This window comes from Monodon monoceros, unplaced genomic scaffold (assembly GCF_005190385.1).
Source record: "Monodon monoceros isolate NGI ecotype Baffin Bay Population unplaced genomic scaffold, NGI_Narwhal_1 Super_Scaffold_14, whole genome shotgun sequence".
In the NCBI taxonomy this organism is placed as follows: Eukaryota; Metazoa; Chordata; class Mammalia; order Artiodactyla; family Monodontidae; genus Monodon; species Monodon monoceros.
The window spans coordinates 21,065,528-21,092,639 of NW_021703770.1; the positions used below are offsets into that span (position 1 = coordinate 21,065,528).

A 27,112-nucleotide genomic window follows, 5' to 3' on the forward strand; every position below is an offset into this window, starting at 1 on the left:
GCCTTGATGGTTCCAGTATGCCTGACATGAAGAAAATAGTTGATATATAGCTGGATCTGAGGGGTCCATTTTAACTTGTAGATGATAGGATTTCTATATTGATGCCTTGGTTAATTTTAAAATTTTTTTTAAAAAAGGAAACTTAGATCCTCCTTTTTAACTTGTAACAAATTAACTTCTAGTATTGAGTTCCATAGGGAGAGTATGTAAGTTGATATCGTAAATTGATTTCATAAGACAGTATGGAACTCAAGATGTTTGAAAAAATGTTGACGCTTAAATATGTGAAGTGATTTTAATACAACACATCTTTTAAAAGTCATACGTCACAAAGAAAATGATAATCTTATGATAAAAATGTCAACACATACTAAACCCAATTATTAGTAGGCCCTGTTCTGTCCTCAAAATTCTTAACTGAATAATAACCCTCTTAAAACAAAGTACTGAAATCACAGCACAAGGAGGACTGGTTCTCATACACAAATAATAAAGACTGAGTCTACCATACATTTTTCTTATTGTTGGAACCACTATTCCTGGAGTTTAAGAGGTATTTATTACTTTAGCGGTCATAAACATGCATCACAGTATGTTTCAACCTTTTTGGTTTTGGTGTTTTGGTTTTTTTTTTTTTTTGTCTTTTTCTATTATCTGAGGACTTTGTCCTCTTTCCAAGCTTATTTGTTCACCAGCTATGTAGAAAACAAAATAAAGACGTTTCAGCCATCTCAGGGCCATCTGATTGTCTGGAATAGGTTTATGTCCAGCTGTGTTCGGAAGATCCATAGGTGGTAGCTGTGTTTTCTTATCTGTGGAGTGGCTTTGTTGGAATAAAATCAGATTTAGAGTAAGTCTCTAACATCTCTAGTTTACAGCCTCCCCAGCTATAGGCTGTGAGTAATATTACTTGGGCTCAGGTTGTGTGGCGAGGGAAAGAGTCAATTTAAATAATACATGTAGGGCTTCCCTGGTGGCGCAGTGGTTGAGAGTCTGCCTGCCGATGCAGGGGACACGGGTTCATGCCCCGGTCCGGGAAGATCCCCCATGTTGCGGAGCGGCTGGGCCCGTGAGCCATGGCCGCTGAGCCTGCGCGTCTGGAGCCTGTGCTCCGCAGCGGGAGAGGCCCCAACGGTGAGAGGCCCGCGTACCGCAAAAAAAAAAAAAAAAATAATAATAATACATGTAGAATGGTTTCGGTGAATGCCGAAGGGCTGTGTGAATATTTATTATTATTATAATCATTCTGTTTCTAATCTTTATAATTTTCATATATCATTAACTATGGGAGTACTCATTAGACTGTTCAAAAATGGTATTTCTAAGGCCTTATGTTAACTTTTAACTTAAGGAATTATAATCAGGACAGATACCGAGCGGAATTCTAGCTGTCAGGTATTATAGGGAAGTGTGGCATCAACTTATTCCAACAGACTACCGGCACTGTTCCCTTGGAAAAATATATGCCTCAGTTCATCAGTTCTTCTGTTTGGATTTCTGTTGTATAAACTTTGGTGTTTGAGGCCACTCTGAATTGTAAAAGTTCTTGAAAGAAATGTTTTGGGTTATTTTTTCACATTGTCCATCTGTGCCTTATTCTTTGGGTCATTAATGACCTATGCCATCATTTTTATTTTAAATTGCATTTGTACTGATACTTAAGTTTCATACATGACTTTTTTTTTATAACATCTTTATTGGAGTATAATTGCTTTACAATGGTGTGTTAGTTTCCTCTTTATAACAAAGTGAATCAGTTGTACATATACATATGTTCCCATATCTCTTCCCTCTTGCATCTCCCTCCCTCCTACCCTCCCTATCCCACCCCTCTAGGTGGTCACAAAGCACCGAGCTGATCTCCCTGTGCTATGCGGCTGCTTCCCACTAGCTGTCTGTTTTACATTTGGTAGTGTATATATGTCCATGCCACTCCCTCACTTCGTCCCAGCTTACCCTTCCCGCTCCCCATATCCTCAAGTCCATTCTATACGTCTGCATCTTTATTCCTGTCCTGCCCTTAGGTTCTTCAGAAACATTTCTTTTTTTTTTTAGATTCCATATATATGTGTTAGCATACGGTATTTGTTTTTCTCTTTCTGACTTACTTCACTCTGTATGACAGACTCTAGGTCCATCCACCTCACTACAAATAACTCAATTTCATTTATTTTTATGGCTGAGTAATATTCCATTGTATATATACAGTGCCACATCTTCTTTATCCATTCATCTGTTGATGGACACTTAGGTTGCTTCCATATCCTGGCTATTGTAAATAGGGCTGCAATGAACATTGTGGTACATGACTCTTCTTGAATTATGATTTTCTCAGGGTATATGCCCAGTAGTGGGATTGCTGGGTCATATGGTAATTCTATTTTTAGTTTTTAAGGAACCTCCATACTCTTCTCCATAGTGTATCAATTTACATTCCCACCACCAGTGCAACAGGGTTCCCACACCCTCTGCAGCCTTTATTGTTTGTAGATTTTTTGATGATGGCCATTCTGACCGGTGTGAGGTGATACCTCATAGTAGTTTTGATTTGCATTTCTCTAATTAGTGATGTTGAGCATCCTTTCCATGTGTTAATACATGACTTTTTGAAAGCCAGAGATTTTGTCTCATACCTTACTTTTTGTATTCTTACAGAATTCCCCTTCAGAATTAATCACTGTCTTATTTGTAAGTAGGTTGTGGTAACTTGTTCAGAATGCATCAGACCCTTTCCTGAGGAGTAGTTTCTCACAGATAATATTTTGTGATTCTCTCTGGACATTTTAGAATTTATCATTTTTTTTTCCATATATGGGATGTGTGCTACATGATCATATACATTTTGTGAATAAAAATGATTTTTTACTACTGAGGTCACCCAGTTTCTCCGCAGGAGAATAATAAATAGTCACATGATTTCATAGCCACTGTAGGTTGTATTCCATGGTACAGTGATTCTGAGGCATCATTTGCAACCAAATGTCCTAAGTTTTCAAGCTAAGTGTGTGTGTGTGTGTGTTTTCTTTTTTTTTTTCCCAAGAAGCAGACATGCTTTTAACATCAGCGGTAAAGATATTTATTTACAAAATATGTTTATCAAAAATAACAAAATGATTAAAATTAATAAAGGTTTTTTTTCTTTTAAGGTTAGAAGCCCAAAGCATTTTCTTAACAGTGACACATAAGATGCCACTTATATTTTCTAGGGGAAATTACAATGAACCATTAGAATTGTTTTTATTTGATAGAAAAGAGATCCCTACTAAGAGCACTAATCTTAAATTTTTGTTGACAAGTGCTGCTGTCAAAAATTATATTTGGAATCAAAAATTCATAAGTTCTGACTAGGGGCTTGTATTGATGAGGTGACTTGAATTTCTCTTTTTGCTATGCAAGTTTTCAGATAATGGAGGAAGTTTTAGAAATCATTCAGGAATTTCCCAAATGGGACTCTCAGAGGGTCTGAATGATACTGAGTCTCTGCAAACTTCTTTATCATTTTGACACAGTTCCCTATTTATTTTGCGTCCTGTGCTACATGACTCAGTAGTTTCATATCTATATTTGTGTTTGTATTTTATATTGTATTTTGATTATTATGCACATATATAGTGTTTGTTAATGTGTCTATTTAAAAATACTCATATTCCTTAGGCTTTGGAAATTAAGGAAACTGAAAACGGGACTTTTTCCTCTCCACGTCAGTTTTTTTCCTATACAGATCTTCAGTAACTGGAAGCCATTCTGTACTCTGGTAATCTGATAACCCATTTTGAAATGCTTTTGTTGAGCTCATCGTAATTCCATGTGATTCTAATGAAAGGCATGTGAAGGTAAAGATTGAAAGAATGAACCATAGTTGGTCCCTGTTAGAGACCCTGCTGCCGCTTTTGGGCCATCTTTAACCTGGCACCCACTTGTGTTTTTACTAAAACGGAGTTTTCCAAAATTTAAATGATGTCACATTTGAAAGCGATGCCAAGCAACAGTGTGGCAGTTTCTAAATTTTGTGACGCTAAAATCCCTGGTTACAAGAAAGCATACATGTCACAGATGAGTAGTTAGTAATGACTTCAGTTTAACAGGAAAAGAGCAATTCCCATATGCTGATTCTAGTCTCAAACAAAGAATGTTATAGAAAGATTGCACAGTATTTAACAAGCTGTGAGTTAATGTGACAGTGTCAGTGGATCTAGTTCCAGAAGGATAATCACGTTACCATATTTCTTCAAAAATATTTAAGTTCTACAGCAAAATTGCTGCAAATGAATCCAGACTGTTCCCCACTGCACCCCATCCCCCAATTTAGGCAGTAATGCTGAGTTTAGTTAAACAGATTGCTCAGGACTGCCTTATCCTAAGTACCTGGATACGTAACTCTCATTGTCAGACTCTGAACCTCAGAGGCTTGCCTCCCATGTAAGGGAGACTGAGTATAGATGAGAGCGTTACCCTTTGAACCTTAAGTATCCAAGACTTGGTTTTCAGTACATCAGTTTATCTCTTCCTGAGAGCTACAACCCATTTGGAAATAGACTATATTCCTCCACATTGATGGACATCTTAGAAGTCAGGACAGTGAAGTAAAGTTGTATTGCTTTCAAACCCTTTGGAACACGTACTGCGGACAGTCTTTGATTTGATTTGTTATCAACACTTCATTTCCAAGGCCTTTTCCAGAGACTTGGTCTCTTGTATTTTCATATTGGCACTGTGATTTCTGTAGAGCTATGAGCTCTAGCAAATGGGTGGGTTTAATTTTGAGTTGTAGGCTTGACTGTGTCCCTTTAGAGCTTAGAACTCACTCGTTGTTTTGCTGTTGCAAAGATTCTTAAAGGCAGGGATAGAGAGGAGCTGGGGAATGGGGTAGAGGGTCTTATTTCCTTCAGTGATTTAGAAAAAAGTGCATATTTTCTGTCAAGGGAAAAGGTAACCTTTTTCAAAATCAGAGAACATTGTTTTATCATCTTAGTCATGAAACTGTTTCTCTTTTTCCAATTACCATATATCACTGGATATTAGGAGAGGGAGGTACGTAAAATTAACAATCTATCATGAAGAATTTTAACAAAATGCCTTTTATAAAGGATGTTTTTTTCTTTGAAAACAATTATAAACTTGATAATTAAATGAGATGCAAATATGATTATATTTAAATAATGTTTTCCAATCTTCTTATTGCTTAAGACGTTCCCTGGTAATAGACTGTAATTAAGGCGTTCTGACTCTATAAATATACATTCTGCTACTACTGGGTATTAACTGCTTTAAGAAGTTAAGGGCTTCTAATTTGTTAAAAGAGACAATGCTTACACTGATTACCTCATGAAGTGACATAGGCGACAGACATTCTGCTGACACTCTTTGATTTACCCTGTACTTCTAGTACACAAACTGTTTAAGAGAGATGCTGACTTAAAGCAAAAAATTCAGTGACTTTTGAAAAAAGCGAAAACAAGAGAAATATAGTCAAATTTGCTTTTTTTTCTTTTTCTACCCCAAAATGTTTGGTTGACTGCTTTTTAAAAAAATCATATAATGACTGTGAATTTACCTGTTCAAGAAGTACATCTTGCCTCCCAATAGATACTGGCATCTTGATGTCAGTTTTCATTCAGAGTATGTATAGCGCCTACCCTGTGTGCTGTCCACGCTAGGAGCCTGGAGTCTAGCAGGGAAGAGTAGAATGAAGACCAACAGTTATACCACATTGCCTTTTACAGTCTCTTGTCTTATGCATTTAATTTGTATCTGCTTCTCTTTTCATTTCCTTTAAAAACTAACTTTGTAGAATAGACACGTTACACATGTTTTACAGGAATAAAGACAATACAGGTAAACTCAAAGAGGATAAAACCTGGCTAGAACCACTCTTGATTGTGGTTTATATGCTTCTGTAATCCTTTGAGTGTGTGTGTGTAACTGTGTGTGTTTAAGCGTGTGCAGTTCTCTATTTATCCTATTCAACCTCGAAAAAGAAGCAGTTTTGCCAGGGGTTGTTTTTGGAAGTACAAGGAGATCTCTGCCCACAACTTTTTGCAAGCTCTATTACTTCAAACCTGTAACCTGAAATTTTCTGGCTAAAAATGCAGTGTGGCTTGTGCCTAAGGGTACCTTCCTGGCCTTAATACAGATTGTCAGGTCACCTTGTTTCATGCCCTGTGCTCACTCTTCAGGTTTTCTGCTACAGTCTTAGAGGAATTGTTTTGAGTGGGCACAAAGAGGGCTGATCTCTGCCTAAAAGTGACCTGATTTTGGAGTGTTCCTACTTTAAAAACAAATTCCATCTGGATGTAGAAGAATGGGACACTTGAGTGGTGACCAGGAAGTAGTGCTGTGAAACAAAATTTTAGATGGATCTCTAGTACTTAAACCTGAGGTCTGCCAACTCTTCCTCTGTGTAGATCTGGCTTGAAATCTTTATTTCAAGGTGTGTTGTGTTGGGGTCTTCCTGGCCATTATTTTAACTACTGAATTCCATGGATCCGAATGTACTAGTTGGATCGTTATGGAGTTTCTGACCACGTTCTGAGTGAGTTCCCAGTGGGACTCTGAAGACCTGGAGATCATTTTGGAAGGCTTTCTTAAGTTACTTTGGAAAACTTCATAAAAGGCCGCAAGTCTAAGAACTGAAGAGTTAGAATGGAGTCAGGAGAAACAGGGCTAAAATAAAACACTAAATATGGGCAGGCAGTTCAGAAACAAACGGGTGTCAAGTAGCTAGGTTAGTTAGCTGATTAACTATTTTTGTCTTTTCAGTAAGCTTCAGAAGCTTATTCACTAAATTTCAGTAAGTCCACTCAACAAATATTTACTAAGTAGCACCTACTCACTTATGGGTACTGTAGTTGGTCATGAGACTATCAATATGAATGACCAAAGGAAAACACCATCCAGGCAAGGATTTAAAGTTGGAAGCAGATACATAAAATATTAATAACTCCCAATTTGAACTATAGAAAGATATAGTGACACATAAATGCTTAAATAATCCATATCATTAATGTCTTGCAAAGGTATGTCAGTAACCCCATCCTCTTATCTGAACTGGTAAGAAGTCTCTGATGTTTTTTTAAAAATTCACCCTTCTTTTATGATCAGAGTTGAAGCATAGTTGATTGTCTTTGAAATACATAACATTCTTCGTTTTTCACTTTTCTTCAATGAATGCTTCACACAAGGTCTAGTTCAGTTTTCCTAATCTCTTCTACTTGGAAACTTCAAGTGGGTTCCTGTTTTCTACAAGTGCTCCAGCCTCATCAACTAGGATGCAAGATTCTGTCTTACTAACTTTGCAACCACATATTTTAGTAATTCAGACTCTTCCCTTGGCATGTTTGTATTGGAGAGTAACCCTTTGTTTCTCTTACATCCTGTATTTTCTGCAGTGCTGTTTTCTCTTCCCCAGAGCTGTGCATTTCTTATTTCTTCCTCAGGATCATCTTCACTCTCATCTCCCTTAAATGTTTCCACTGCTCTTGACCACATTACATTCTTTTATTATGAGTGAAATAAATAGTGGAAATAATAATAATACTCATAAAAATAATAGCAGACATTTAGGACCTAACTGTTTGCCTCCAAAGGAATTTATTGTTTGCACTGCTGATTTTGGTGCATAACCCTGTCTCATCCTGTATTGTTACTGAGATGCTTACTGTGAACTTTCTTTCTTTGACAGAGGGAGCTCGTTTCTTAGAAAGCAATAATTTTCTCTTAAAATTTCTTCTCTTTTTGGTAATCAGCAACATTGTTTAAAATATACTATGTGCTCAATAAATTTAGACTGTATGAGTGAATTAATTGATTAGAAATTTTAGTATGAAATCCCTTTGCCCATAAGCAGAATGTATATATGATATTCAACATTGCCGTGGTACCTTATTTTCCAGACTGATGAATCAGAATCATTTTTTAAACTATTAATATTCTGCATTCATGGCAGAGTAAACAGGAACTTTATTGAGAATTAAATGTGAATTAAATATCAAGCTTTTGGGAAGAGATCAGTTTTCAATAGATTATACATATGCATATAACCATTAATATATTAACATATAAATGAACATAAATTCATTCAGAATATAATAGTCCTATTTCCAGGATTATACTTAATTGCTTATGATAAGAAACTATAGGAGTAGTGGCACTATCTTATCATATGGTAAAAAAATTGCATTGAAGTCAGAGACAGTATTTTTAATATTAAATTATTTTTATCTCAGTAATGCTTTTTCCATAACATAATTATAGAGAAGATTTATCCATATCCCAGTAGTAAATACTTTGAATGAAGAGTTTATCTAAAGTTTTGTGAACATGGATGATAAATGAATTGTGTACTCTTTTCAGAAAAATAGGAATTTCCCACAGGATTTATGCTTTAATCCTTTATTTCACAGAATTGAAAATTTTAACCAAACACGACTGAAATGGCTAACCCCTCAGAACCTCCTTCAGTTCCATTAAGAAGCCACATTCTCTCTTGAGGGAGAATGGCCTTTTCCACTTGCTCTTTCTCCTGCCTGACTCCCTTAGTTCTCTGCTCTCGGCTGGCCAGCTTCTGCTCTTTCAGTTTGCACTCATTTTTCCCCCCAGGACCCTCTCTTGTTATACCAGATCTGGATCAGGCACCTCTCTGTCCTGGTTTTCTTTTCTCTGGCTAGACTGGAAGCTCACGGAGGGCAGCCTCCCTGCTTGCCTCCTTCCCAGCTGCTTCTTAGCACCTAACTCTATGCCCGCAAAAACACAGGTTGAATGAATAAATGTGATGTTAATTTATTCTTGAATATAAGTATCAGTAATCATAGCATATGGTCATTTTTGTCATAGTTGCACAAAAAAATAAGATTTAGTGCTAAACGGGTACTGATGCCTGCAGATACACATGACCTGGGTTGCTGGGAAAAACATTCTAGTAGTCGCTTGTTTGGGTAATCATTTGCAATTTTTTCATGAGAGTGAGGTGAAGGATGCACAAGGGGATAAATTATGAGACATTATTCTAAGTATAAGTTACTGAACCAGACTAAAGCGGTTCTCTTTCAAGCAATATTCTGGGTCATCAAAAAATATTCTTGAGTAGTGCTATCTTGTAGCTTGTTAGCATTGTCCAAAGTATTTCCTGTATTTTTTCTGCCATTCATACTCTGAACTGTGGTCCTTACCTGCCGGAGTCCACCTCCTCTTTTAGCTCATTTGGACCATATTGATGATACTTTGTGAAGGAGAATTCCATGTTTATTTTCATAAACCAGGGCAGGATATTTGGGGACCTACAGCCTGTTTTTTTTTTTCCCTCCAGAATATGGTATACACTTAGTAGGCTACAATTTTCTTAGAGATTTCTGTCATGTCTCACTTGTAATGTAATTTGTTCTATTTTAACCTTAAAACAGGGCATTCTTAATATTATAATAAGGTTAAAAGGACTGTATGTCAATCTCATGATATGTTAACTTTTTCATGAAGTCATTTTGATAACAGCATTTTATTTCCTGAATAGAACCCTGATTTGTAGCCTAAATAACCAAGGCATCATTTGCAGGTATGAGATAATAATAATATTACCAGATCCCAGTATTGTTTGTTCAGGTGAACTCTGCAGTAACCTTGATTTTGAAATAACTAGGTAAAATTGTCATTGTGAAATGTCAGGTCACAAAAAGTTCAAAAGAATCATGGAAGCAGTTAATTTTAAATAATACAACATAGTGACACTGTTTTCTAGGCATTGTGTTGCTCCTTTCTCAAACAGCTTTTCCCATCCATACCTCAACTTGTTTCCTGGAGTCAACAGGTAAATATATAGAGCATTAATGCTTTGACGTACAGGAAGCGTACAAAGCGGGGCCAGCCAACCAGTTCTTGTTCTGCTTCAACCAAAGGTTCTTAAGCTCATTTAGATGACTATATTCTCGGACTTTATGGTTCTCTTTGAGAAACCCCCTGAAATAGTCTTAAATTATCATATCACACACAAACCTGGAGCGATTTCCGTAGGATAAAATGTGATTGTATTATATGTCTGCTTGTACCTACAAAACAAATACTAAACGTCCCAGGAAATACATTTAAGAAATGCTGCATTCGAGTTTCTCTGTTAACGTTTGTATGCTGCTTGTTCATTCCTTTTTGGAAGCCACGTGATAATAGAAGCCAAAGTCTTAAGAAAATATTAACCAGGTGGAAAGTTTAAAACTGATAGAATTTTACCTATTAACTTATCTTTTTTGTACAAGGTGAGAAACACCTATCATTGTTCGATGTGTGAGATGGAATACCTTATTACGTAGACTGAGAGCAACTACCTTAGATCAAGGTAGAATCTGCTACACTTCATTTAAACAGGGCATTTATTCAGCCTTATAAAAATACTCAGGATTTCAATGTGTGGATTCTCTGAAAAAGCCACAGTGTTGTTTGATTGGCTGTTTTTCATTTATTCCAATCCAGTCTTCTCAGGTAAGCAGGTTACTTTAACCCCTTTTCAATTCCAGTTTTCCTGTTTGTTAAAATAGGGCGAATAGATTCCTCGCAGGTTTCAGTGAGGACTAAATGAGAAAATTATGTGAGCCAAGAAGCAAATGGCTGGTACATAATAGATACTCAACAAATATGTGTTCTCTTCCACCTTTCCTTAGCCTGTCTCTGTGGTCTTACGTGTGTCGTGTGTCCTAATGATACACTTAACAACTACAGATATGTGTCTTTGCTTTGCACCTTTCTGACACCCCTCCACTACGACCAGAGTCCAAGACCAAGATCGCTCTCCTGTTTCCTTCGATATTATCTTTTCCTTTCTTAGGGTGTCTGTTGCTTTTTGCTCCTGTTTTTACCTCTGACCTCTTTTTAAACCTTTCACCCGTTCAAATCTCTTTTGCCCAGAACTCTTTAGGTTCTTCTCACTTCATTTCTCTTTTGTTCTTTCTTCTACTACCTTGTTGCCTACTTGGCACATCTGGGCTCTTTGTGCCCTGCAACTTGGCTTGAATGGTCAATGACGACATTCCACTCCATTGGTTGGCTTGATTTGCCCATAAAAAATATCAGCTGACAGGATTCCTCTCAATATATTATGTACTCCGTGGTCCCTGCAGAGCAATTGCTATTTCACTGAAAAACCACACACACACTTTAACTTTTTATCTGAAAAATGCATAAATCATAAGTCTGTACTTCAGTGAGTTATTACAAAATAAATACACTTGTGTAACTATCTCTCATGTCAACAGAGACATCGCTAGTGCCCTCCAAGCCCAGTTGTTGTGCCCCCTCCTCTTCTGTTCCTTTCCTTCCCACAGGAGTTAATCACTCTCCTGACTGCTCACACTTTAGATTGGTTTTGCTTGTTTTGAGGCTTTGCGTGCGTTGAAGCACAGCATTCGTAATGCATTAAAAGTATGCATTCTTTTATGTCTGACTTCTCAGTCAGCATCCCGTTTGTGAAATTCATCCATGTTGTAGTATGTAATTTATTTATTTTTATTGCAGCATAATATTCTATTGTATGACCACACATTCCATTGTATGTTGCAACTTTTAAACCTGTTCTGTTGATGAACACTTGAGTTGTTTCCAGTTTTGACAGTTCAAATAATGATGTTGTGAGCATTCTTGTGAATGTGTGTGTGTGTGCGTGCATGCACGTGCGTGCAGTTGTGTGCATGCACACATTTTTAAATTGAACTTCTGGCTTTATGTCAGTCCAGATGCTTTAAGTTGCTAGGAGTCTGATCCAGACGTTTTAGACTTTTCTGTATTCTTTTATGTTCCAGTCTGTTCCTTTAAAAGACAGACATTTATTTATTTTTATATATTATGCTATTAGTACAGAATATTTTGAATTTTGGAATGTTAGAGGTTACATGGTGAAAAATTTGTAAATAAAATTTATATATATAAATGCATGTAGTTATAGTAAATATTAATATATATTGTAAATACATTAAATACCATATGATATTCATATATAGAATAGAAATAATCATGCAGATATATGAACTTATAAAATTCATTTTACTGACTATAGTAACATTATTATAGAATTATTACTATATAAAGTGTGCTTAATTTTTAATGAACCTTCCTTTATGTAATTCAGTTCACAAATATTTTCAGTATGTAAATTTATAATTTATATAGACATATATAGGACCCAAATCAAACCAACATAGTTGTGTGATTCACAGTTTCAAAAAACAAATTTAATAATTCTTATTTCTCACAACTTATGCATTTATTGCTCTATGACTGTGGATCCAGAACTATGATATTTGATTTTTGTTCAGCTTAAATAATGTCAAAATTAATACTTTGAGTCTCTGTATGTCTTGATTTGATTTGCTATTAATTACGTTAATGAGACAACTGTAGCAATATTCTAGTTTTTATTTTTGCGAGACTATCTAATGTCCAGAGGTTCAGGCCTTCCTCGAAAAGATAAACACTAAGCGAAGATTTCTAAGTGTGCTAACATCCATCTATCCAATAAGAACTTTTGTGAGTGTCTACTCTGGGTAGTAGGCTTGTCTCAGTGGGGAGGACCGTGTTAGTATCATTGAACTTTTAAAAAACTTGTATGTCCCTAGCCCCATTAGGCTACTATGTTTCCCTCTAATAATCATTATCATAGTGTGTCACTGTTAAGGATGAAGTGTGTTGTAGCCTCTGAGAATCGTTGATAACATATAAATATTTAAATATATAAATTCATTTTTTATCAATTTTTATTAAGTAGTCACATACATGAATGGATATATATTACTACTTTGAATTGACATTAATAATATTAATAATGGTATTTTCTGATCTGGAGGACTTCATAGTCTAGGGAGGTAGCCTAAAGCATAAACTCATAATTACATTGTGCGTGGCAAGCACTTAAAAAGGAGGTGTGCATACATCGCCACAGATGATAGTAGAAAAGACTCAACTTTTGCTCAGGGGAATTGTAAAGACTTTGTAGAAGTGAATCCATTTAGGGACTTGAATAATTTCATAACCTTAGTGATGTGCTAGGTGTTAGGAGGAAAATTCAAACATTAGGATAACCCAGTAGTCCATGAGAATATTGGGAAGATTGTATATTTGCTTGACACAAATATAGAGCCAAGCAAGTACATCAAGTACATTTGATGGTAATCTTTGTAAAATGGTGTCTGGTAGGTTTTATTCTCTTGTAAGTTTCTTAAAGTGCTATCACTTTTATATCTATGAATGCATTGCTTAACTGTAGTTCATAAAAACATTAGGGAGTTTGTGAGAAATGCAGTGGTAAACCAATCTTGGCCCTAGACTCCTTCAGACCTAACTCTTCCATGTGCTAGGTCTGTTGACCTCGGCAAGTTGATCTAACTTTTCTAAATCTTAGTTGCTTCATCTGTAAAATGTGGATAATAATATTATCTTACTTAAAGAGTTGTTGTTAAAAATGAAAATCAAATGAGATAATACATTCTTGGCATAGTGTCTGGCTCACGGTAACAATAACATAGGAAATTTTTGATATTCACTAAAAATTTAGGTTATGATATACATTAACATTCACGATTGTGAACCTATAAAATCTAGTTCTGAATTTTGACTTCTTTCAAAATTCAGTAAGATTTTGAAGGAATTATTTGTAAAACACCTGAATCTGGAATTATATAAATATATATTTTTTTCCTTTACTCTGTTGTGACAGGTGTCCACAACAAGATTGACGGAGAAAAGAAATTACTAATTGGGGTGCAGGTGGTGAAAGTCTTTTCTAAAGGTGTGTGTGGGTATGTCTGTGTGCGTGTGTTTCGATAGATTCTTAAGTTTGTATTGAACTTAAATGTGAAGATTGAGTAGATTAGCTATACAAAATATTTAATGAGTGAGCTAATTTCTGCCCTCACTGATTCTAGAGCCCCACTTATATGCATCATACCGCCGTTCTTTCTTGCTTGGTGAATGGTAAAGGAGGTGCTGTGGCGTCCACGAGTAACCTGAATATGTGGTCATCCTCTCAGACTTGGCCCTTACCGTGACCTCACCACTATGTCTGACTCTGCATTTAAAATTAACTTCAAATAAATTCCCTGTTTCACATTTACTTTGGCATCTACCCAGCCTATTTCTATTTTTAAATTTATTTTTAATCTTTTGTTTTCATCTTTGGGGGTAGGGGGAAAGCAATAGCCATAAAACAAAATCCAAGAGCCCATGAAGCAAGAGCTGAGAAGGGTGAGGTAGGGAGGCCGCCCTCTCTATATATATCGTTGCTCTTCTGCATCACCCAGAAACACGAACTAGACTCTATTAAGCTATACTAGAAAGGATGAAGTCACAGACTCAGTCCTAAGACACATGTTTCCTGACTGTGGTCCAGACACTGGTGTTCTATTCTTTATTATGGGTACAGATGAATCTGGAAGCAGAGGCTGAGTTTGGGGGAATGGGATTTATTAATAACCAGAGAGGAGCGTGTGGGCTAGACGTATTCTCTCCAGTATCTCTCTTTTTTTTTTTTTTTGCGGTACGCGGGCCTCTCGTTGCTGTGGCCTCTCCCGCTGTGGAGCACAGGCTCCGGTCGCGCAGGCTCAGCGGCCATGGCTCGTGGGCCTAGCCGCTCCGCGGCATGTGGGATCTTCCCAGACCGGGGCACGAACCCGTGTCCCCTGCATCGGCAGGCGGACTCTCAACCACTGCGCCACCAGGGAAGCCCCTCCAGTATCTTCAAGCAGTTGAGAACTACTGATGCTGTAAGTTCCCTCGGTGCAGTCCTGGTTCAGTCTCTGACTGCTTTCCACACACGGTAGTTCCTTAAACTCCCTGCCATATTTCTGTTCCTAAGTTTAATCAGATACATTTAAAGTTATTATAAAAGACTGAGACAAATTTATTACACAAGGTGGTAGTGCTTTAAATTGATTAACTATAGTGGACAGCATTAGAAAGAATAACTGAAAAAATAGGACTTTTTAATGCAGTGATATCTGTGTACACTGTTTAGCTCAGAGATAACACTGGGCTTATATCCATACATGCTTATGCATATATGATTTGGACATTGGAGATCATAGTGTGCATTGATGTTTATCTCCTGCCTTTTTTTCCCCTGATGTTCTAGCATGACTCACCCCCTGCCATTACACATTCTTTTAAAATACTGAATCTAAATCTTTCATGATAATAGATCCTGATCTTTTAGAGTTGATAACCATGCTGGAAAAAAACCAAAACAAAACCCTTCAAAATTGTCAACTTCATATCAGAGCATCCTAGTTTTCTTGCTAAATTAATGATAGAATACTTATTTTGTTTAAAAACATTACCTATGCTTTTATTTAACATTTTAAAATATTACGTATGCATAAGGCAAGAAGAGCAGCATCTCCAGCTGTGCTCAGCAGAGCATTAGCTTTGTTGGTAAGTGGTAGAATGTGACTTAAAGCCAAATGAGATTGGGAAATTCCAATCCAAATTGAGCAGACTCCCTACTGTATAACCCCCAGGACTTTTCAGAGCTGTAATCGCTAATGTACATTGTGGATCTATGAAGAAGGGGTATAAAGTATTAGACAGTTTCCATTAAACTTATTTTGACCAAGGAACCTCCTTACATTTCTCTTTTTGAGGCTAATATCATGGAAAGAACGTAGAGAAAATTCTTGAATTTCTTGTCATCTGTGCTTAACTAGTTACCATAGTAAAATTCCAGATAGAGCCTAGCTAAATTTGGGGTGAGCATAGGCAGGGTCCAGAAATAATGGTTTATTCAAAAAAAGTTCCTACAGCTGAAGATTTCCAAGCCTGTTACCTACCCAAATTACGAAGGAATTCTGTGTGTACTTTATTTTTCCTTCATACGTAAAACTTTTCTCATCCTCGGAGTCAGGAAAAAGTGGTTTAACCTATTCCACTATCAAAAGTTGCTTTCCAGTTTTAAAATATTTCCCATTTAAAACAGGACCAGTTTTGTTTGAAAAATTTCAGTGTACTTAACAAAAGAGAAAAATGATTCCAACCTGTGTGTGTATAATTTGTTTTTTTGCTTTTATCAGAAGGGAAAATGACGCTAAGTTGCTTACATTAGGCATTTAGCAATAACTAGGGGGGTGTCTAAACCAAATTTCATGTCATTAGTGTGTATTCATTACACAGTGAGAAAGATATCTTTGTACTGTTTGTTAGCTTAAATGAACTTTTAAAAATACATACTACACACGGAGATCAGCTCGGTGCTTTGTGACCACCTAGAGGGGTGGGATAGGGAGGGTGGGAGGAGATATGGGAACATATGTATATGTATAACTGATTCACTTTATTATAAAGCAGAAACTAACACACCATTGTAAAGCAATTATACTCCAATAAAGATGTTAAAAAAAAAGAATCTAAAAAAAAAAACTAAACTAAACTAAATAAAGATCCCTGGCCTCTTGGAACTTATATATAGAGCAACACTCTGAACTTACTCTTAATTTCCTTTCATTGCCTGTATGCATTTGCTGATTCCTCGTGATATTTGTGCCTTACCTGGTAGGTACTCATTGGACTATTGGTCTCCGATGGATGAGACCTTTTAAGCTGCTTCCTTTGGTACCTTAGGGATGAGCAAGTGGTACCTTAGTGGTTTTCAAGTTACTTACCAGAGTTGTAAGCAAAAACTGTTGAATATGGTGGCACAAATTTATGTTCCCCATCACTTTGGCTATTTTATATACATATATATATATATATATACACACACACACACACATATACATGTATACATTATGTTATGTATTATATATGACATTTGTTAAATATCATATTATGATAGATATTATATTTAACACATAGATATACGTGTGTTTAAAAAATGTATGTGTGTGTATATAAAACCAGTATAAGCTCTCAATATCCTTCATGGCGATTGTTTTAATCTTGTGTCTAGTTTGGCACTCTTAAAAAAATGAGCAAAAACTTTGCCTAATACACTTAAACAGTGCTTTGAAGACAGTGAACATTCTTTTTGAATTGTCATGGAATGCATCTGTTAGATTCACCATATTGTACATGTATGTTAATTTACCAAATGGATTGGCAGTGATTGACACAGATTTCTTATGGGAGGACACAGACAGCTGTAAGCCAGTTACATAGCTGGATTGAGGTAATAATTGAGATTTTCTTTACAATTGAATAACAGATTGGAAAACAGACAAAGCACCATCGATATATTAAAATTAAATTACCTTTAATATACAAAGATTTTTTGGGGCAAATGCTGGGAAGAAAGTCAAAGGCATTCCTATGGAGCACAGCACTCATTATTTTTGTTATCAGTAGAAATCTAATTTACATACAAATAAAATGTCAATTCCCATCATAACCATCAAGATAAAGAATTGCATGTATACTTTTCCATGAGCTATTCTTTTTGAATTTAAGTGCTGTGTTTGGCTCTTTGCCCGTGGACCAGTTGAAATATTCTCAGTTTAACAAAGAAGAAAGGATAAAGTTGAGCCTGGCCCATGCACACTTGCAAAGTCAGATTGGCCTGTTTGAATCAACCGTTGTCATTGTAGATTATTTTAATTATTTTTTTTTTTTCTTGGAGAGGAATACAAAAGGAAAAATGACTTATGTATGGGCAGTGAATGGTAACATTTCTTAATTTGCTTAGTGAAATTGTAATTTTATTCAAATCAGAGTCTTTAATACATTTGCCTCTCACCTGTTATGAAGGGAAAAATAATGCCCTTTCTCTTTGATTTTCCATGATGTACACTTGCTCTATTTTAGTTATCCCATTTAGTGAAGTAGGCAGATGCTTCATTTTTTCAGATATATCCTACAGTTTCATTTAGACTTCTAGTATAAAGTCCTTAAAGGCAACCCCCCAAAATTTTTTTTGTAATTTTTTTATAAGAGTAAGTACTTAATGAAATTCTTTCTCTAAGATGTATATGGATACATGGATACTCATTTTGGCAAATATGACATTATTACTTATTTACCAGACTATCTCCTTTTACCTAGACTAGTACATTTGAAATGAGATATTTAAAATACAGAGAGCATAGCATGATGAAATAAAAGCCTAATAAAATGTGTTTGGGCCAGGATCAAAATTCTTTGAAATCGGATATCTAAATAGTGTGCATTTTATCTCAGAAAGGCCTGGGTTAGTTCTAGTGTCCAGATGACTGTTAATGGGCTTTGTGCTCTGAAGCATATGTTAATAGAAGTGATCATTATGGATTAATTTGATGTGAATTAATAAGAGATTTATTTGATGGGAGTTGTTTGAAGGTGATGACATTTAAATCTCAACAGGATTTAAGATGTCCAGAAATACCTTTAAAGATTCAGGAATAATCAATTCAGAGAGAGCAAATTAAATAGACATGGATAGCAAAGAACAGGATCTGACACTGGATTTATGAAGTTTGAAGCAGTTTACAGAAAAAGCGATCTACCATTGAAGTATTGCCCTGGAATCTGAAGAAACAGAAAACATTTAAACTCCTTCAACAATTCTTGGGTTTGTGAATTGGATAAACAGTGTTCTCTTGCATTTTATAGTTCACTTAAGCAATCTGATTTTGATCTGTATATATGGAGTAGACAGGATTCAAGTTTTTTTTTTTTCCTAAACCAATGAGCAAACACATATGTTCTTTAAAAACTGAACTTTATATGTTGTTCATATGGAAGCTATCTAGTTTGCCATGAGCCCAAGATTCGACCTTCCTTTTATTTTGCTATCACTTGCTTAATTCTTTAAATTCTTTGTGGGGGACTTTTGATCAAAAGAAACAATTTGCTTTTCTTTTTTCTTTCTTTTTAATTTTTTAAATAAAAGCTACATGAAATGTGTAATTAATAACTCAGCACTCTTGGGCTGTTGATACAGACAAGCCTGGAAGAAACATATATTAAGGAGAAGACTATGATATCTTTTCTTTTTGTGTAAAGCTTTGATTTTAAACCCTTGAAAGATTTATTATCTGGAAAAACAATAAGAAAATGTCATCTGGTATTATATATTATGATGATAAGAGCTGCTACTTATAATAAAAATCATACTCAGCAGGATTAGAGCTTGAGATCAGATTACATAGTCTTGCTTCCCTATCTTTTTAGTCTTGTTCAGGTTTTATATATATATATATATAAAGATGTGTGTGTTTATATATACGTGTGTGTGTGTATGTATATCGATATACACACACACACATATATATGTATATGTACATACATAGAGAGAGAGAAAGTATCAGTTGAAAGTGCACCTAGTTGAAATTATTGCTTGGAAAAGTACTCAAAAGCTTCAGCTTTTTTTAGAAAGAGGAGTTCCTTATAATTTTTTATTTACTTGTGAAAAATATCCTTCCTTTCTTAAAATGATGACAAATAATAAAATGAAGTCCTCTTGCTGGATGTGTTCAGACATAGCTGTTGTTGGATATACATGTGTTGAATGAAAGTTGGAGAAAATGGAAAACAGTGAATGGTAGGTGTCAGTGGTATTTATGCTACCCTTAGTTGTTGATGGCTTAATATTTTGTAATGTTTCAAGAAAATTGGGTAAAGCTTTTCTAAGGTAAAACTAAAGTGCTTAAGCTATTAACCAGAACCATCATGGAGTCTTAGAGGCAGAGTGCAGGTTAGAAATAATTTATTGTAATTCCCTCATTATACGGATAAGAGAGGCTCTGAGAAGGGATAAGGGCTTGCCCTTGATTACATCAGCTGGTGATCTGAATCAGGTTCAGAAACTGGATGTGTGATTTGTGCACCCTTCTACCTTCTTAGGTTTTGATTCTTTACTGTGTTTCGGGTCAAGATGCCACAAAGAACATAAGAGTTTATATCTCTTACCTTCAAGGAGTTTCTCATCTAATGGAAATAAATTCTTAACTTCATTTGCATTGGATGGTTGTGTGATCTCAGCTCTCTTTTTAAATTACTATGATAGTTGATTCCTTTGGTGGAATAATTCATTTGATTATCTATGGCAAGGTTATTTGAGCAAGGTATTTCATAAATGTATGTGTGTATATATTTTTCTACATACATATTTATATACATACTTATTTATATATTCATATAGATGAAATAAAACTAAATAATAGTTTAAAATATCTGGGTAATAATGGAAAACTTAGATTTCTTTTGCTGTGAGGGTGCCATTTTGGGAACATAAGTCACAGTCGTTTATAGAAAAATTTTTTAATAGTATATTTAAGCATTTTAATCAGTGAGATGAAGTACTTACCAGAATTATATTTTAAGCTCTAATGCTGATTGTTTCCACTGCATAAACCTGTCTTAGTGATACTGTAACACAGAAATAGTGCAGTACGCTATTGCTTTTTTCTAATAAATTCTTCTACCAAAAATGCAAAGAAAACTTATAGATTTAAGTTTTAGTTTAGGAGGAGATAAGAATGGAAATTGAGATTTTTGCAAATGGAATGTCTTATATCTCAGTAATAAAAATTAATACAGTTAGAGCATTTTTAGGAAGCTAAATACGTTTTGAACCTGCTTAACAATCTTGGCACGTAATATGCATTCATGTGTTTGTACAGGTGGAAAATGATGTAAATGTGGGAATGCTCACTGTTACCCTCTGGTCCCCTAGCCAGCCCCCAGGTCGGTTTTTATCTCATAATTAAATAGAGGACTGAAGTTGGCACTTTTGAGCCTTGTAGTACTCATTTAGGTTCTTCAGCTCCTCCTTGCCCAATTCACTTTTCGTTCATTTTTTGCCCCGTTGTCTAAATGGTTGTCTATAGTGGACCTTCTGTGACTGGCATTTTGAACTTTTGTGGTACTCAGTGTGAGGGATATTGCTGTACAATAGAATGAAAAAGTTTAAAACAGAGTTGGCAAAACTCATGAGTAAGGCTCATTGATGTGATTATATATATTTTTATATATATATACACACACACACATACACACACACGTGTATATATGTAGTACATTTGTTCAATTATATTATGACCATTAATGCAGTATCTGCCTCAATAATTTCATTCAGATTAAAAAAAAGAGATGATATAAGGATGGTTGAATGCTGGTTCAGTCATAGCTTTACAATCTTATTTATCAAGAGTGAAAATATGACTTAAAAATAGCTAAAAAGGTAATACATGTTATAATATGTAATGTTTCTGTAACTCTTGGTAAGGCAAGAGTTAGATCTGATGCAAAATTCCCGATGGCATTGAAATAGCTCTTTTCTCAGCCTCATGGTATATGTACACTGGTACTGTGAGTCTGGAGGAGACTAGTTATGGGTACCACTCCATGTCTTTAGCTGTGACCGTGCAGTTAGGCAAGTGCACTTTGTCTTTTCCAGAAGCAGGCCCCCTCCATGATTACTAATTAAGCTGTTTTATCCCCACCCCAGAGCAGGTAAGTATTGTGTACCTTCAGGTTCAGGGGCAGTTCGAGGTTAACTAATTTTGTCAGCAGCACACTCTGCTGTGAAAATGACTTCTATAATCTTTTATATCATGTTTCTCCTTCTCCTGTTGCTTTATTAAAACCCAGGGGAGGGAGAAAATCTTGCCCAAGATTTACTCATGCTTTTATCAGGTATCTTTCAAGCAGCTTGCGGTGCTGGCATGTTAATGTGTTTTAGGTGTGATCCATTAAAATATGTTTACATCATTTAGGAAGGAAAATATGTTTTGTTTTGTTTTGCAGATGTACAGATCAGCTCTCAAAATGTCTTCTGTGTCTTCTGATCGTCTTCTAAGACAATTGCATTAACCCTCCTGCTAGTTGACTAATAGAATTAATAATTGTAAAAAAAGCACTCTAAAGCCACATGCCTTATGAAGTCAATGCTGGGTATGATTTTACAAGTATGTGATCTATTTTTTCAAGTGAAATTGTTAACTGGAAAAGTTTTTGGCACACAGTACAATGTCATGCAATCTGTTATTTGTCTTAGAGATAATAACTTGAGGGTGGGTCTGGTCTTACGGTATCTAACTTATGAGTTGCTAGGGGAGTTTCTTCCACTTAGAAGTATTGCGAATGTGCTTATATTTACATAATATGTCATTCTGAAAAATTATAGCGATGTAATTCCAGTAAAAAATTATTTTTTCTCTAACTACTTCAAAGTGTAGTCAACTAAATTAACCATGATTTTTTTAAAAGCAGCTAAAAAGAACATGCCCCTTCCCCCCAGAACAAAAAAAAATAAAACCCAAATGACCTCTCTGATACTTCTTTGAAGTTTTAGCAGTTTAACATTCTTTGCAATGTATATTATTAAGGGCCCTATTCAGTGAGTCATATGGGTTGTAAAGGTCTGTTCTTGGGTGAAAGAATGAACTGAAATTTGAAAGGATGATAATTTAATCAAATTATATTTTCTCTCAGTCACTATAGATGTTGGTTGAGTAGTTTTTAAACTATGACCCATTACTGTTCTTCATGATGATAATAAATCAGCAAGATCCAACTTTTTTGTTCTGGAAAATACATTAATTTTTTTCAATTATTGACATATTTATATCTGTTCATTTCTAAGTATTTTATCTTAGTTCCCTTGCTGTGTAAGATGTCGCTGTTTTTCTCATTTCCTTGACCTTAATATATGGGCATAAACCATTTTCTTTTCATTTGAATGGAAGGATAATCTTAATGAATTGGATTATTTCATCCTTTTTTCTTCATGAATCCTGCCTTTCATATAGATTTTTAGCTTTTCTGTGTAGCCTTATTTATTTCATCTTGGTGCATCACTGTTAGATTTTATTTATATGATGGAGGAAATGTTAAAATCCAGTGGAAAAACAAACAGGAAATTCTGGAGGGAAATGCATGAAATGCGGTACCAAATCATCACATTTTTGTATGCAGGAATGACTGATACTCTATAAACTAGTATTTCCTTTACTATAGTCCAAGTTAAAACAGTACATTTTTGACTCAAACTCTTATATTTTAGACTGTAACTTATTTCTTTTAAGCTTCCCTTTTATTCTTTCCCTTTTAGTTTTCCCTTTGTTGACCACCAGTAAAATTGCCCTCCAGTCTTCCATGTGTTGGTACAAGTTCCCAAGTTCTGGCTGTTCTGACAGAGGAATAGAGGTCTAAAATGTCAACAGCATCAGATAAGACATTAAAATGCAAACATTAGAAGATAAATTAGTTAGCCAGTGTTCCATTTTTTTCTAACGATGGTTACCTGACTTAGTTAATTTTAGGAGCTAATGGTAATGACACCAAGGTGAAGACCATACTGCCTCCCTTGCCCCCACGCCAGGCAGGTTTACATGCCTCATGACTATCACCTTCACTGGAAACTCCAAATGGTTTTTCTTTTGGTGGTTGTTCTCGTTCCAAGTGGGAGATTCTATGGATATTTTGGTGACTAACATTCTCGGTGTGTAAGAAGAGCAGAGTATATACTCTCTTAAGTACAGTTACACTATTTTTGACATTATTCAAGAAAGTGAATTATTACCTTGTAACTGATTCCTTATCCTGTATCTAGTGCATTATCTTGGTTCAGTGATTCATATTACACAAATTTTGCTTGACCAGCTTTTCAGAAGCGAAGGTTTACCCATATATCCAAAGCCAGTGTGGTTCCTCAGCACTTGTGGGAAATTATAGATGAGAATGACTAAAACATGCTATTAATTTAGATTTTCTAAGGACATTTTGGATAATCATGGTGTAACTAACTCTGTTAAATTCGCCCTTGTGGTAGCGTCAGCTAGTAAATAAGGTGGATTTTTCCAAGAGACAGTTGGGGTGACGACGTACATAGCCCTGGCAGTTTTTCGACTGGAGGATTAAGGAGCACAGGCCATGAAAGTCAGTTCTCCACAAGCCTTTGTTACTGCATTCTTTTATTGACACTGTACAATTTGTTTCTTATCTCCTTATACCCTTAGAGTTCTGATTCATTAGACTCCCCACAATGTTCTTATGTGGACCCTACCTTGAAAGGCACAGTTGAGCTAGCATGTGAAGGTGAACCATAGGAAACTGCTAACAGTTTGCCGTGTTGAGCTACGAAATGGCAATGTCACGTGGTTCAACTGAATACTTTACTTTAGTCAATTTCCAGTGTGCTCCTGATGTTGGGATTGGTACTGTTTCCACCATGCTGTGCCTAGAAACCCTGGCCTTAGGTGGGTTCTCATCATGCCAGATGGAGTCCTAGTAAAACCCAACCTGGCCACTATGATGTGTACCAGGTCCCCCTTCTTTCAGGCAAGTCCCCCAAAGGGGGCTTAAAGTAATTTATAGGTACGGCAGAGGTAAAACATTTGTTATCCTCCATTTCTGAAAGTAAAGGGGCAGTTTTCACTTTGTTTATAACATGCTCTTTCTGTCTTTTGACTATGAGGATATTTTGGTTGAAACTATATTGATACCTTGGTTGCACACTGTGTAACAATATCGAGTTTCACTTTATAGTTGTTTGTATACACATATACGTATCACAAATAAACATGTAATATACATTCTATAAACATAAACGGGTGTATATATTCTATAAACATAACGTGTACATATTATACATAGTATATAACACAGATAAATATAGAAGCATTTATCTATCAACTCTTAAGAAAGAAGCTGAGCAAAAAATATAATTGGCAGCCAAGGTTAAGTAATAGGAGTGATAGAGCTAGTAATAATAATACCTTGGTATTCATAAAACCATTTAAAAATAACAAATGAGCCACCCTTTGTGACAAAAATAATTCTAAATGTAAATCGTTGGCATCAGTCTCAATTTTTTGCTATTTTTTAAAAAAAATAGCAGATTTTTTTTTTCCTAGAGAACATTTTTTATTATGTGCCTTAAAAAAAGCCTTGAATAGAGTAAGTAAAATGTTCTAGATTAGACTACATGCCTGCAAATTTCAACTAACCCTGTATCTTCCTTTTCCTTGTTATTTTTACAGATATGGTCCGGAAAAAGAACCCCCCTCTGAGAAACATTGCTAGTGAAGGCGAGGGCCAGACCCTGGAGCCTGTCGGTACAGAAAGCAAGGGATCTGGAAAGAACAAAGAATTTTCTGTAGATCAGATGTCAGAAAATACGGATCAGAGTGATGCTGCAGAACTAAATAATAAGGAGGAACAGAGCTTGCATGTCCAAGATCCGTCTTCTAGCAGTAAGAAGGACTTAAAAAGCGCAATCCTGAGTGAGAAGGCTGGCTTCAATTATGAAAGCCCCAGTAAGGGAGGAAACCTTCCCTCCTATCCACATGATGAGGTGACAGAGAGAAATATGTTGGCTTTCTCATCTCCAGCTGCTGGGGGAGTCTGTGAGCCCTTGAAGTCTCCTCAAAGAGCAGAGGCAGATGACCCTCAAGATATGGCGTGCACCCCATCAGGGGACTCCTTGGAGACAAAGGAAGATCAGAAGATGTCACCGAAGGCTACGGAGGAAACAGGGCAAGCGCAGAGTGGTCAAGCCAATTGTCAAGGCTCAAGCCCAGTTTCAGTGGCCTCAAAAAACCCACAAGTGCCTTCAGATGGGGGTGTGAGACTGAATAAATCGAAAACCGACTTACTGGTAAATGACAACCCAGACCCGGCACCTCTGTCTCCAGAGCTTCAGGACTTTAAATGCAATATCTGTGGATATGGTTACTATGGCAACGACCCCACAGATCTGATTAAGCACTTCCGAAAGTATCACTTAGGACTGCATAACCGCACCAGGCAGGATGCTGAGCTGGACAGCAAAATCTTGGCCCTTCATAACATGGTGCAGTTCAGCCATTCCAAAGACTTCCAGAAAGTCAACCGTTCCGTGCTTTCTGGTGTGCTGCAGGATATCAATTCCTCAAGGCCTGTTTTACTAAATGGGACCTATGATGTACAGGTTTGTGCTTCGTATTGTGATCTCTTTGTATAGAAAAAGTTGTTAGTAACGAAATGTGAATTTTTACATGTTTGTTAAAATCAAGCTCCCAATACCAAAGGGGTAGCCTGCTCAATGGAGCAGAAGAGACAGACGCACTCTGTAGCTGTTTCATCCAAATGTGTATTCAGAGTTATCTTTAGCCTCTCATCATGGAAAATAATCCCAACATTTCTATTAGGCTGGGAAAAGTTTTTTCATGGAATTAGCTTGGCTTCATATTTCTGGACATATTTCATGGTAATTTGATGTTTTCAGAGTCTTCCAAAAATGGCAGTAATCTTTATGGTTCTACATGATAGTAATTCATGCTTTGTTCTAGTTTTAGATTATAAATCTTTTGCTATAGCCTTTACTTCAGGGAGGGTCTTTCCTGTGTTTTGGATGAGGATTTAATTTTACACTCTGCCAAACTGGACCAGAGTTGGGTCACACTGATGGTTGCAGAGATGTACTACTGAAAAGGCAACATAATTGCAAATGAAACTTTGGAAATAAAATTTTACATTGATTTAAAAAGAAGTCAATGTGAGTGTAAGTACTAGGGACACCAGAATGACCTTGGTGTGGACCAATAAAGCATTCCTTCCTGCGTTTAAAGAAAATCATAATTTATGAAAGCATTTAGTAGTAGTTTAGATTTGCACTTTTATTAAAACTGGCATACCTTTTTGATCTACCCCTTCTGTGTTAGCTTAAGGCATATGTGAGATAAAAAAAAAAAAACACCCTACCATTTCAAATAGAATGAAATGCAGAACGGACTCTTAAGTAATGTATTCATTTCATTTTAGCAATTTTAGTATAGTTGAAACGGACAATCAGCTTGAGAAAGTGTATTAGTTTCTGTTACAGTCTGTAGATTTTTATTGTATTATTAGGCCAGGGATTTCAAAACATATTAGGTTTAATATTAACCTTCTTTAGGAATGATTAGAAGAAGTACCTGAGAACTAATGAAATCTCATCACACTTATTTGACCTCCTCAATCCCTGAAAATATCAATCATTTTTATCAACTCAGTAGCTACAGCACATTTGTTCTAGACCTCTCTTTTGACCTAGTGCCAATTAAGAAAGACAGGCGAAGGGGTTATAAATAACAAGTAGTGAATATATTTTGTAAGAAGGATCAGAAGAGAAATTTCCAAGTCCTTTAAAAACGTCAGAATGGCAATCTTTTCACTTTAAGGGAGATAAAGAAGAACTCTTAAAAAGCCAGTTTCA

General features: G+C 35.9%; 1 protein-coding gene across 4 annotated transcripts in view; it reads left to right on the forward strand.

The window, feature by feature from the left end:
• TRPS1 (transcriptional repressor GATA binding 1) overlaps positions 1–27,112 on the forward strand; it is a 255,646-nt gene that overhangs the window by 22,466 nt on the left and 206,068 nt on the right. For 2 of the 4 annotated variants that reach the window (XM_029223280.1, XM_029223281.1), the window contains exon 2: positions 24,918–25,846. In XM_029223280.1, the coding sequence (XP_029079113.1) occupies positions 24,920–25,846 (927 nt within the window). In that variant the 5' untranslated portion in view covers positions 24,918–24,919. Of the gene's footprint in view, positions 1–14,654; positions 14,733–21,681; positions 21,843–24,917; positions 25,847–27,112 lie in introns of those variants that run through there. The other 2 variants (XM_029223279.1, XM_029223278.1) reach the window with 2 other exon arrangements.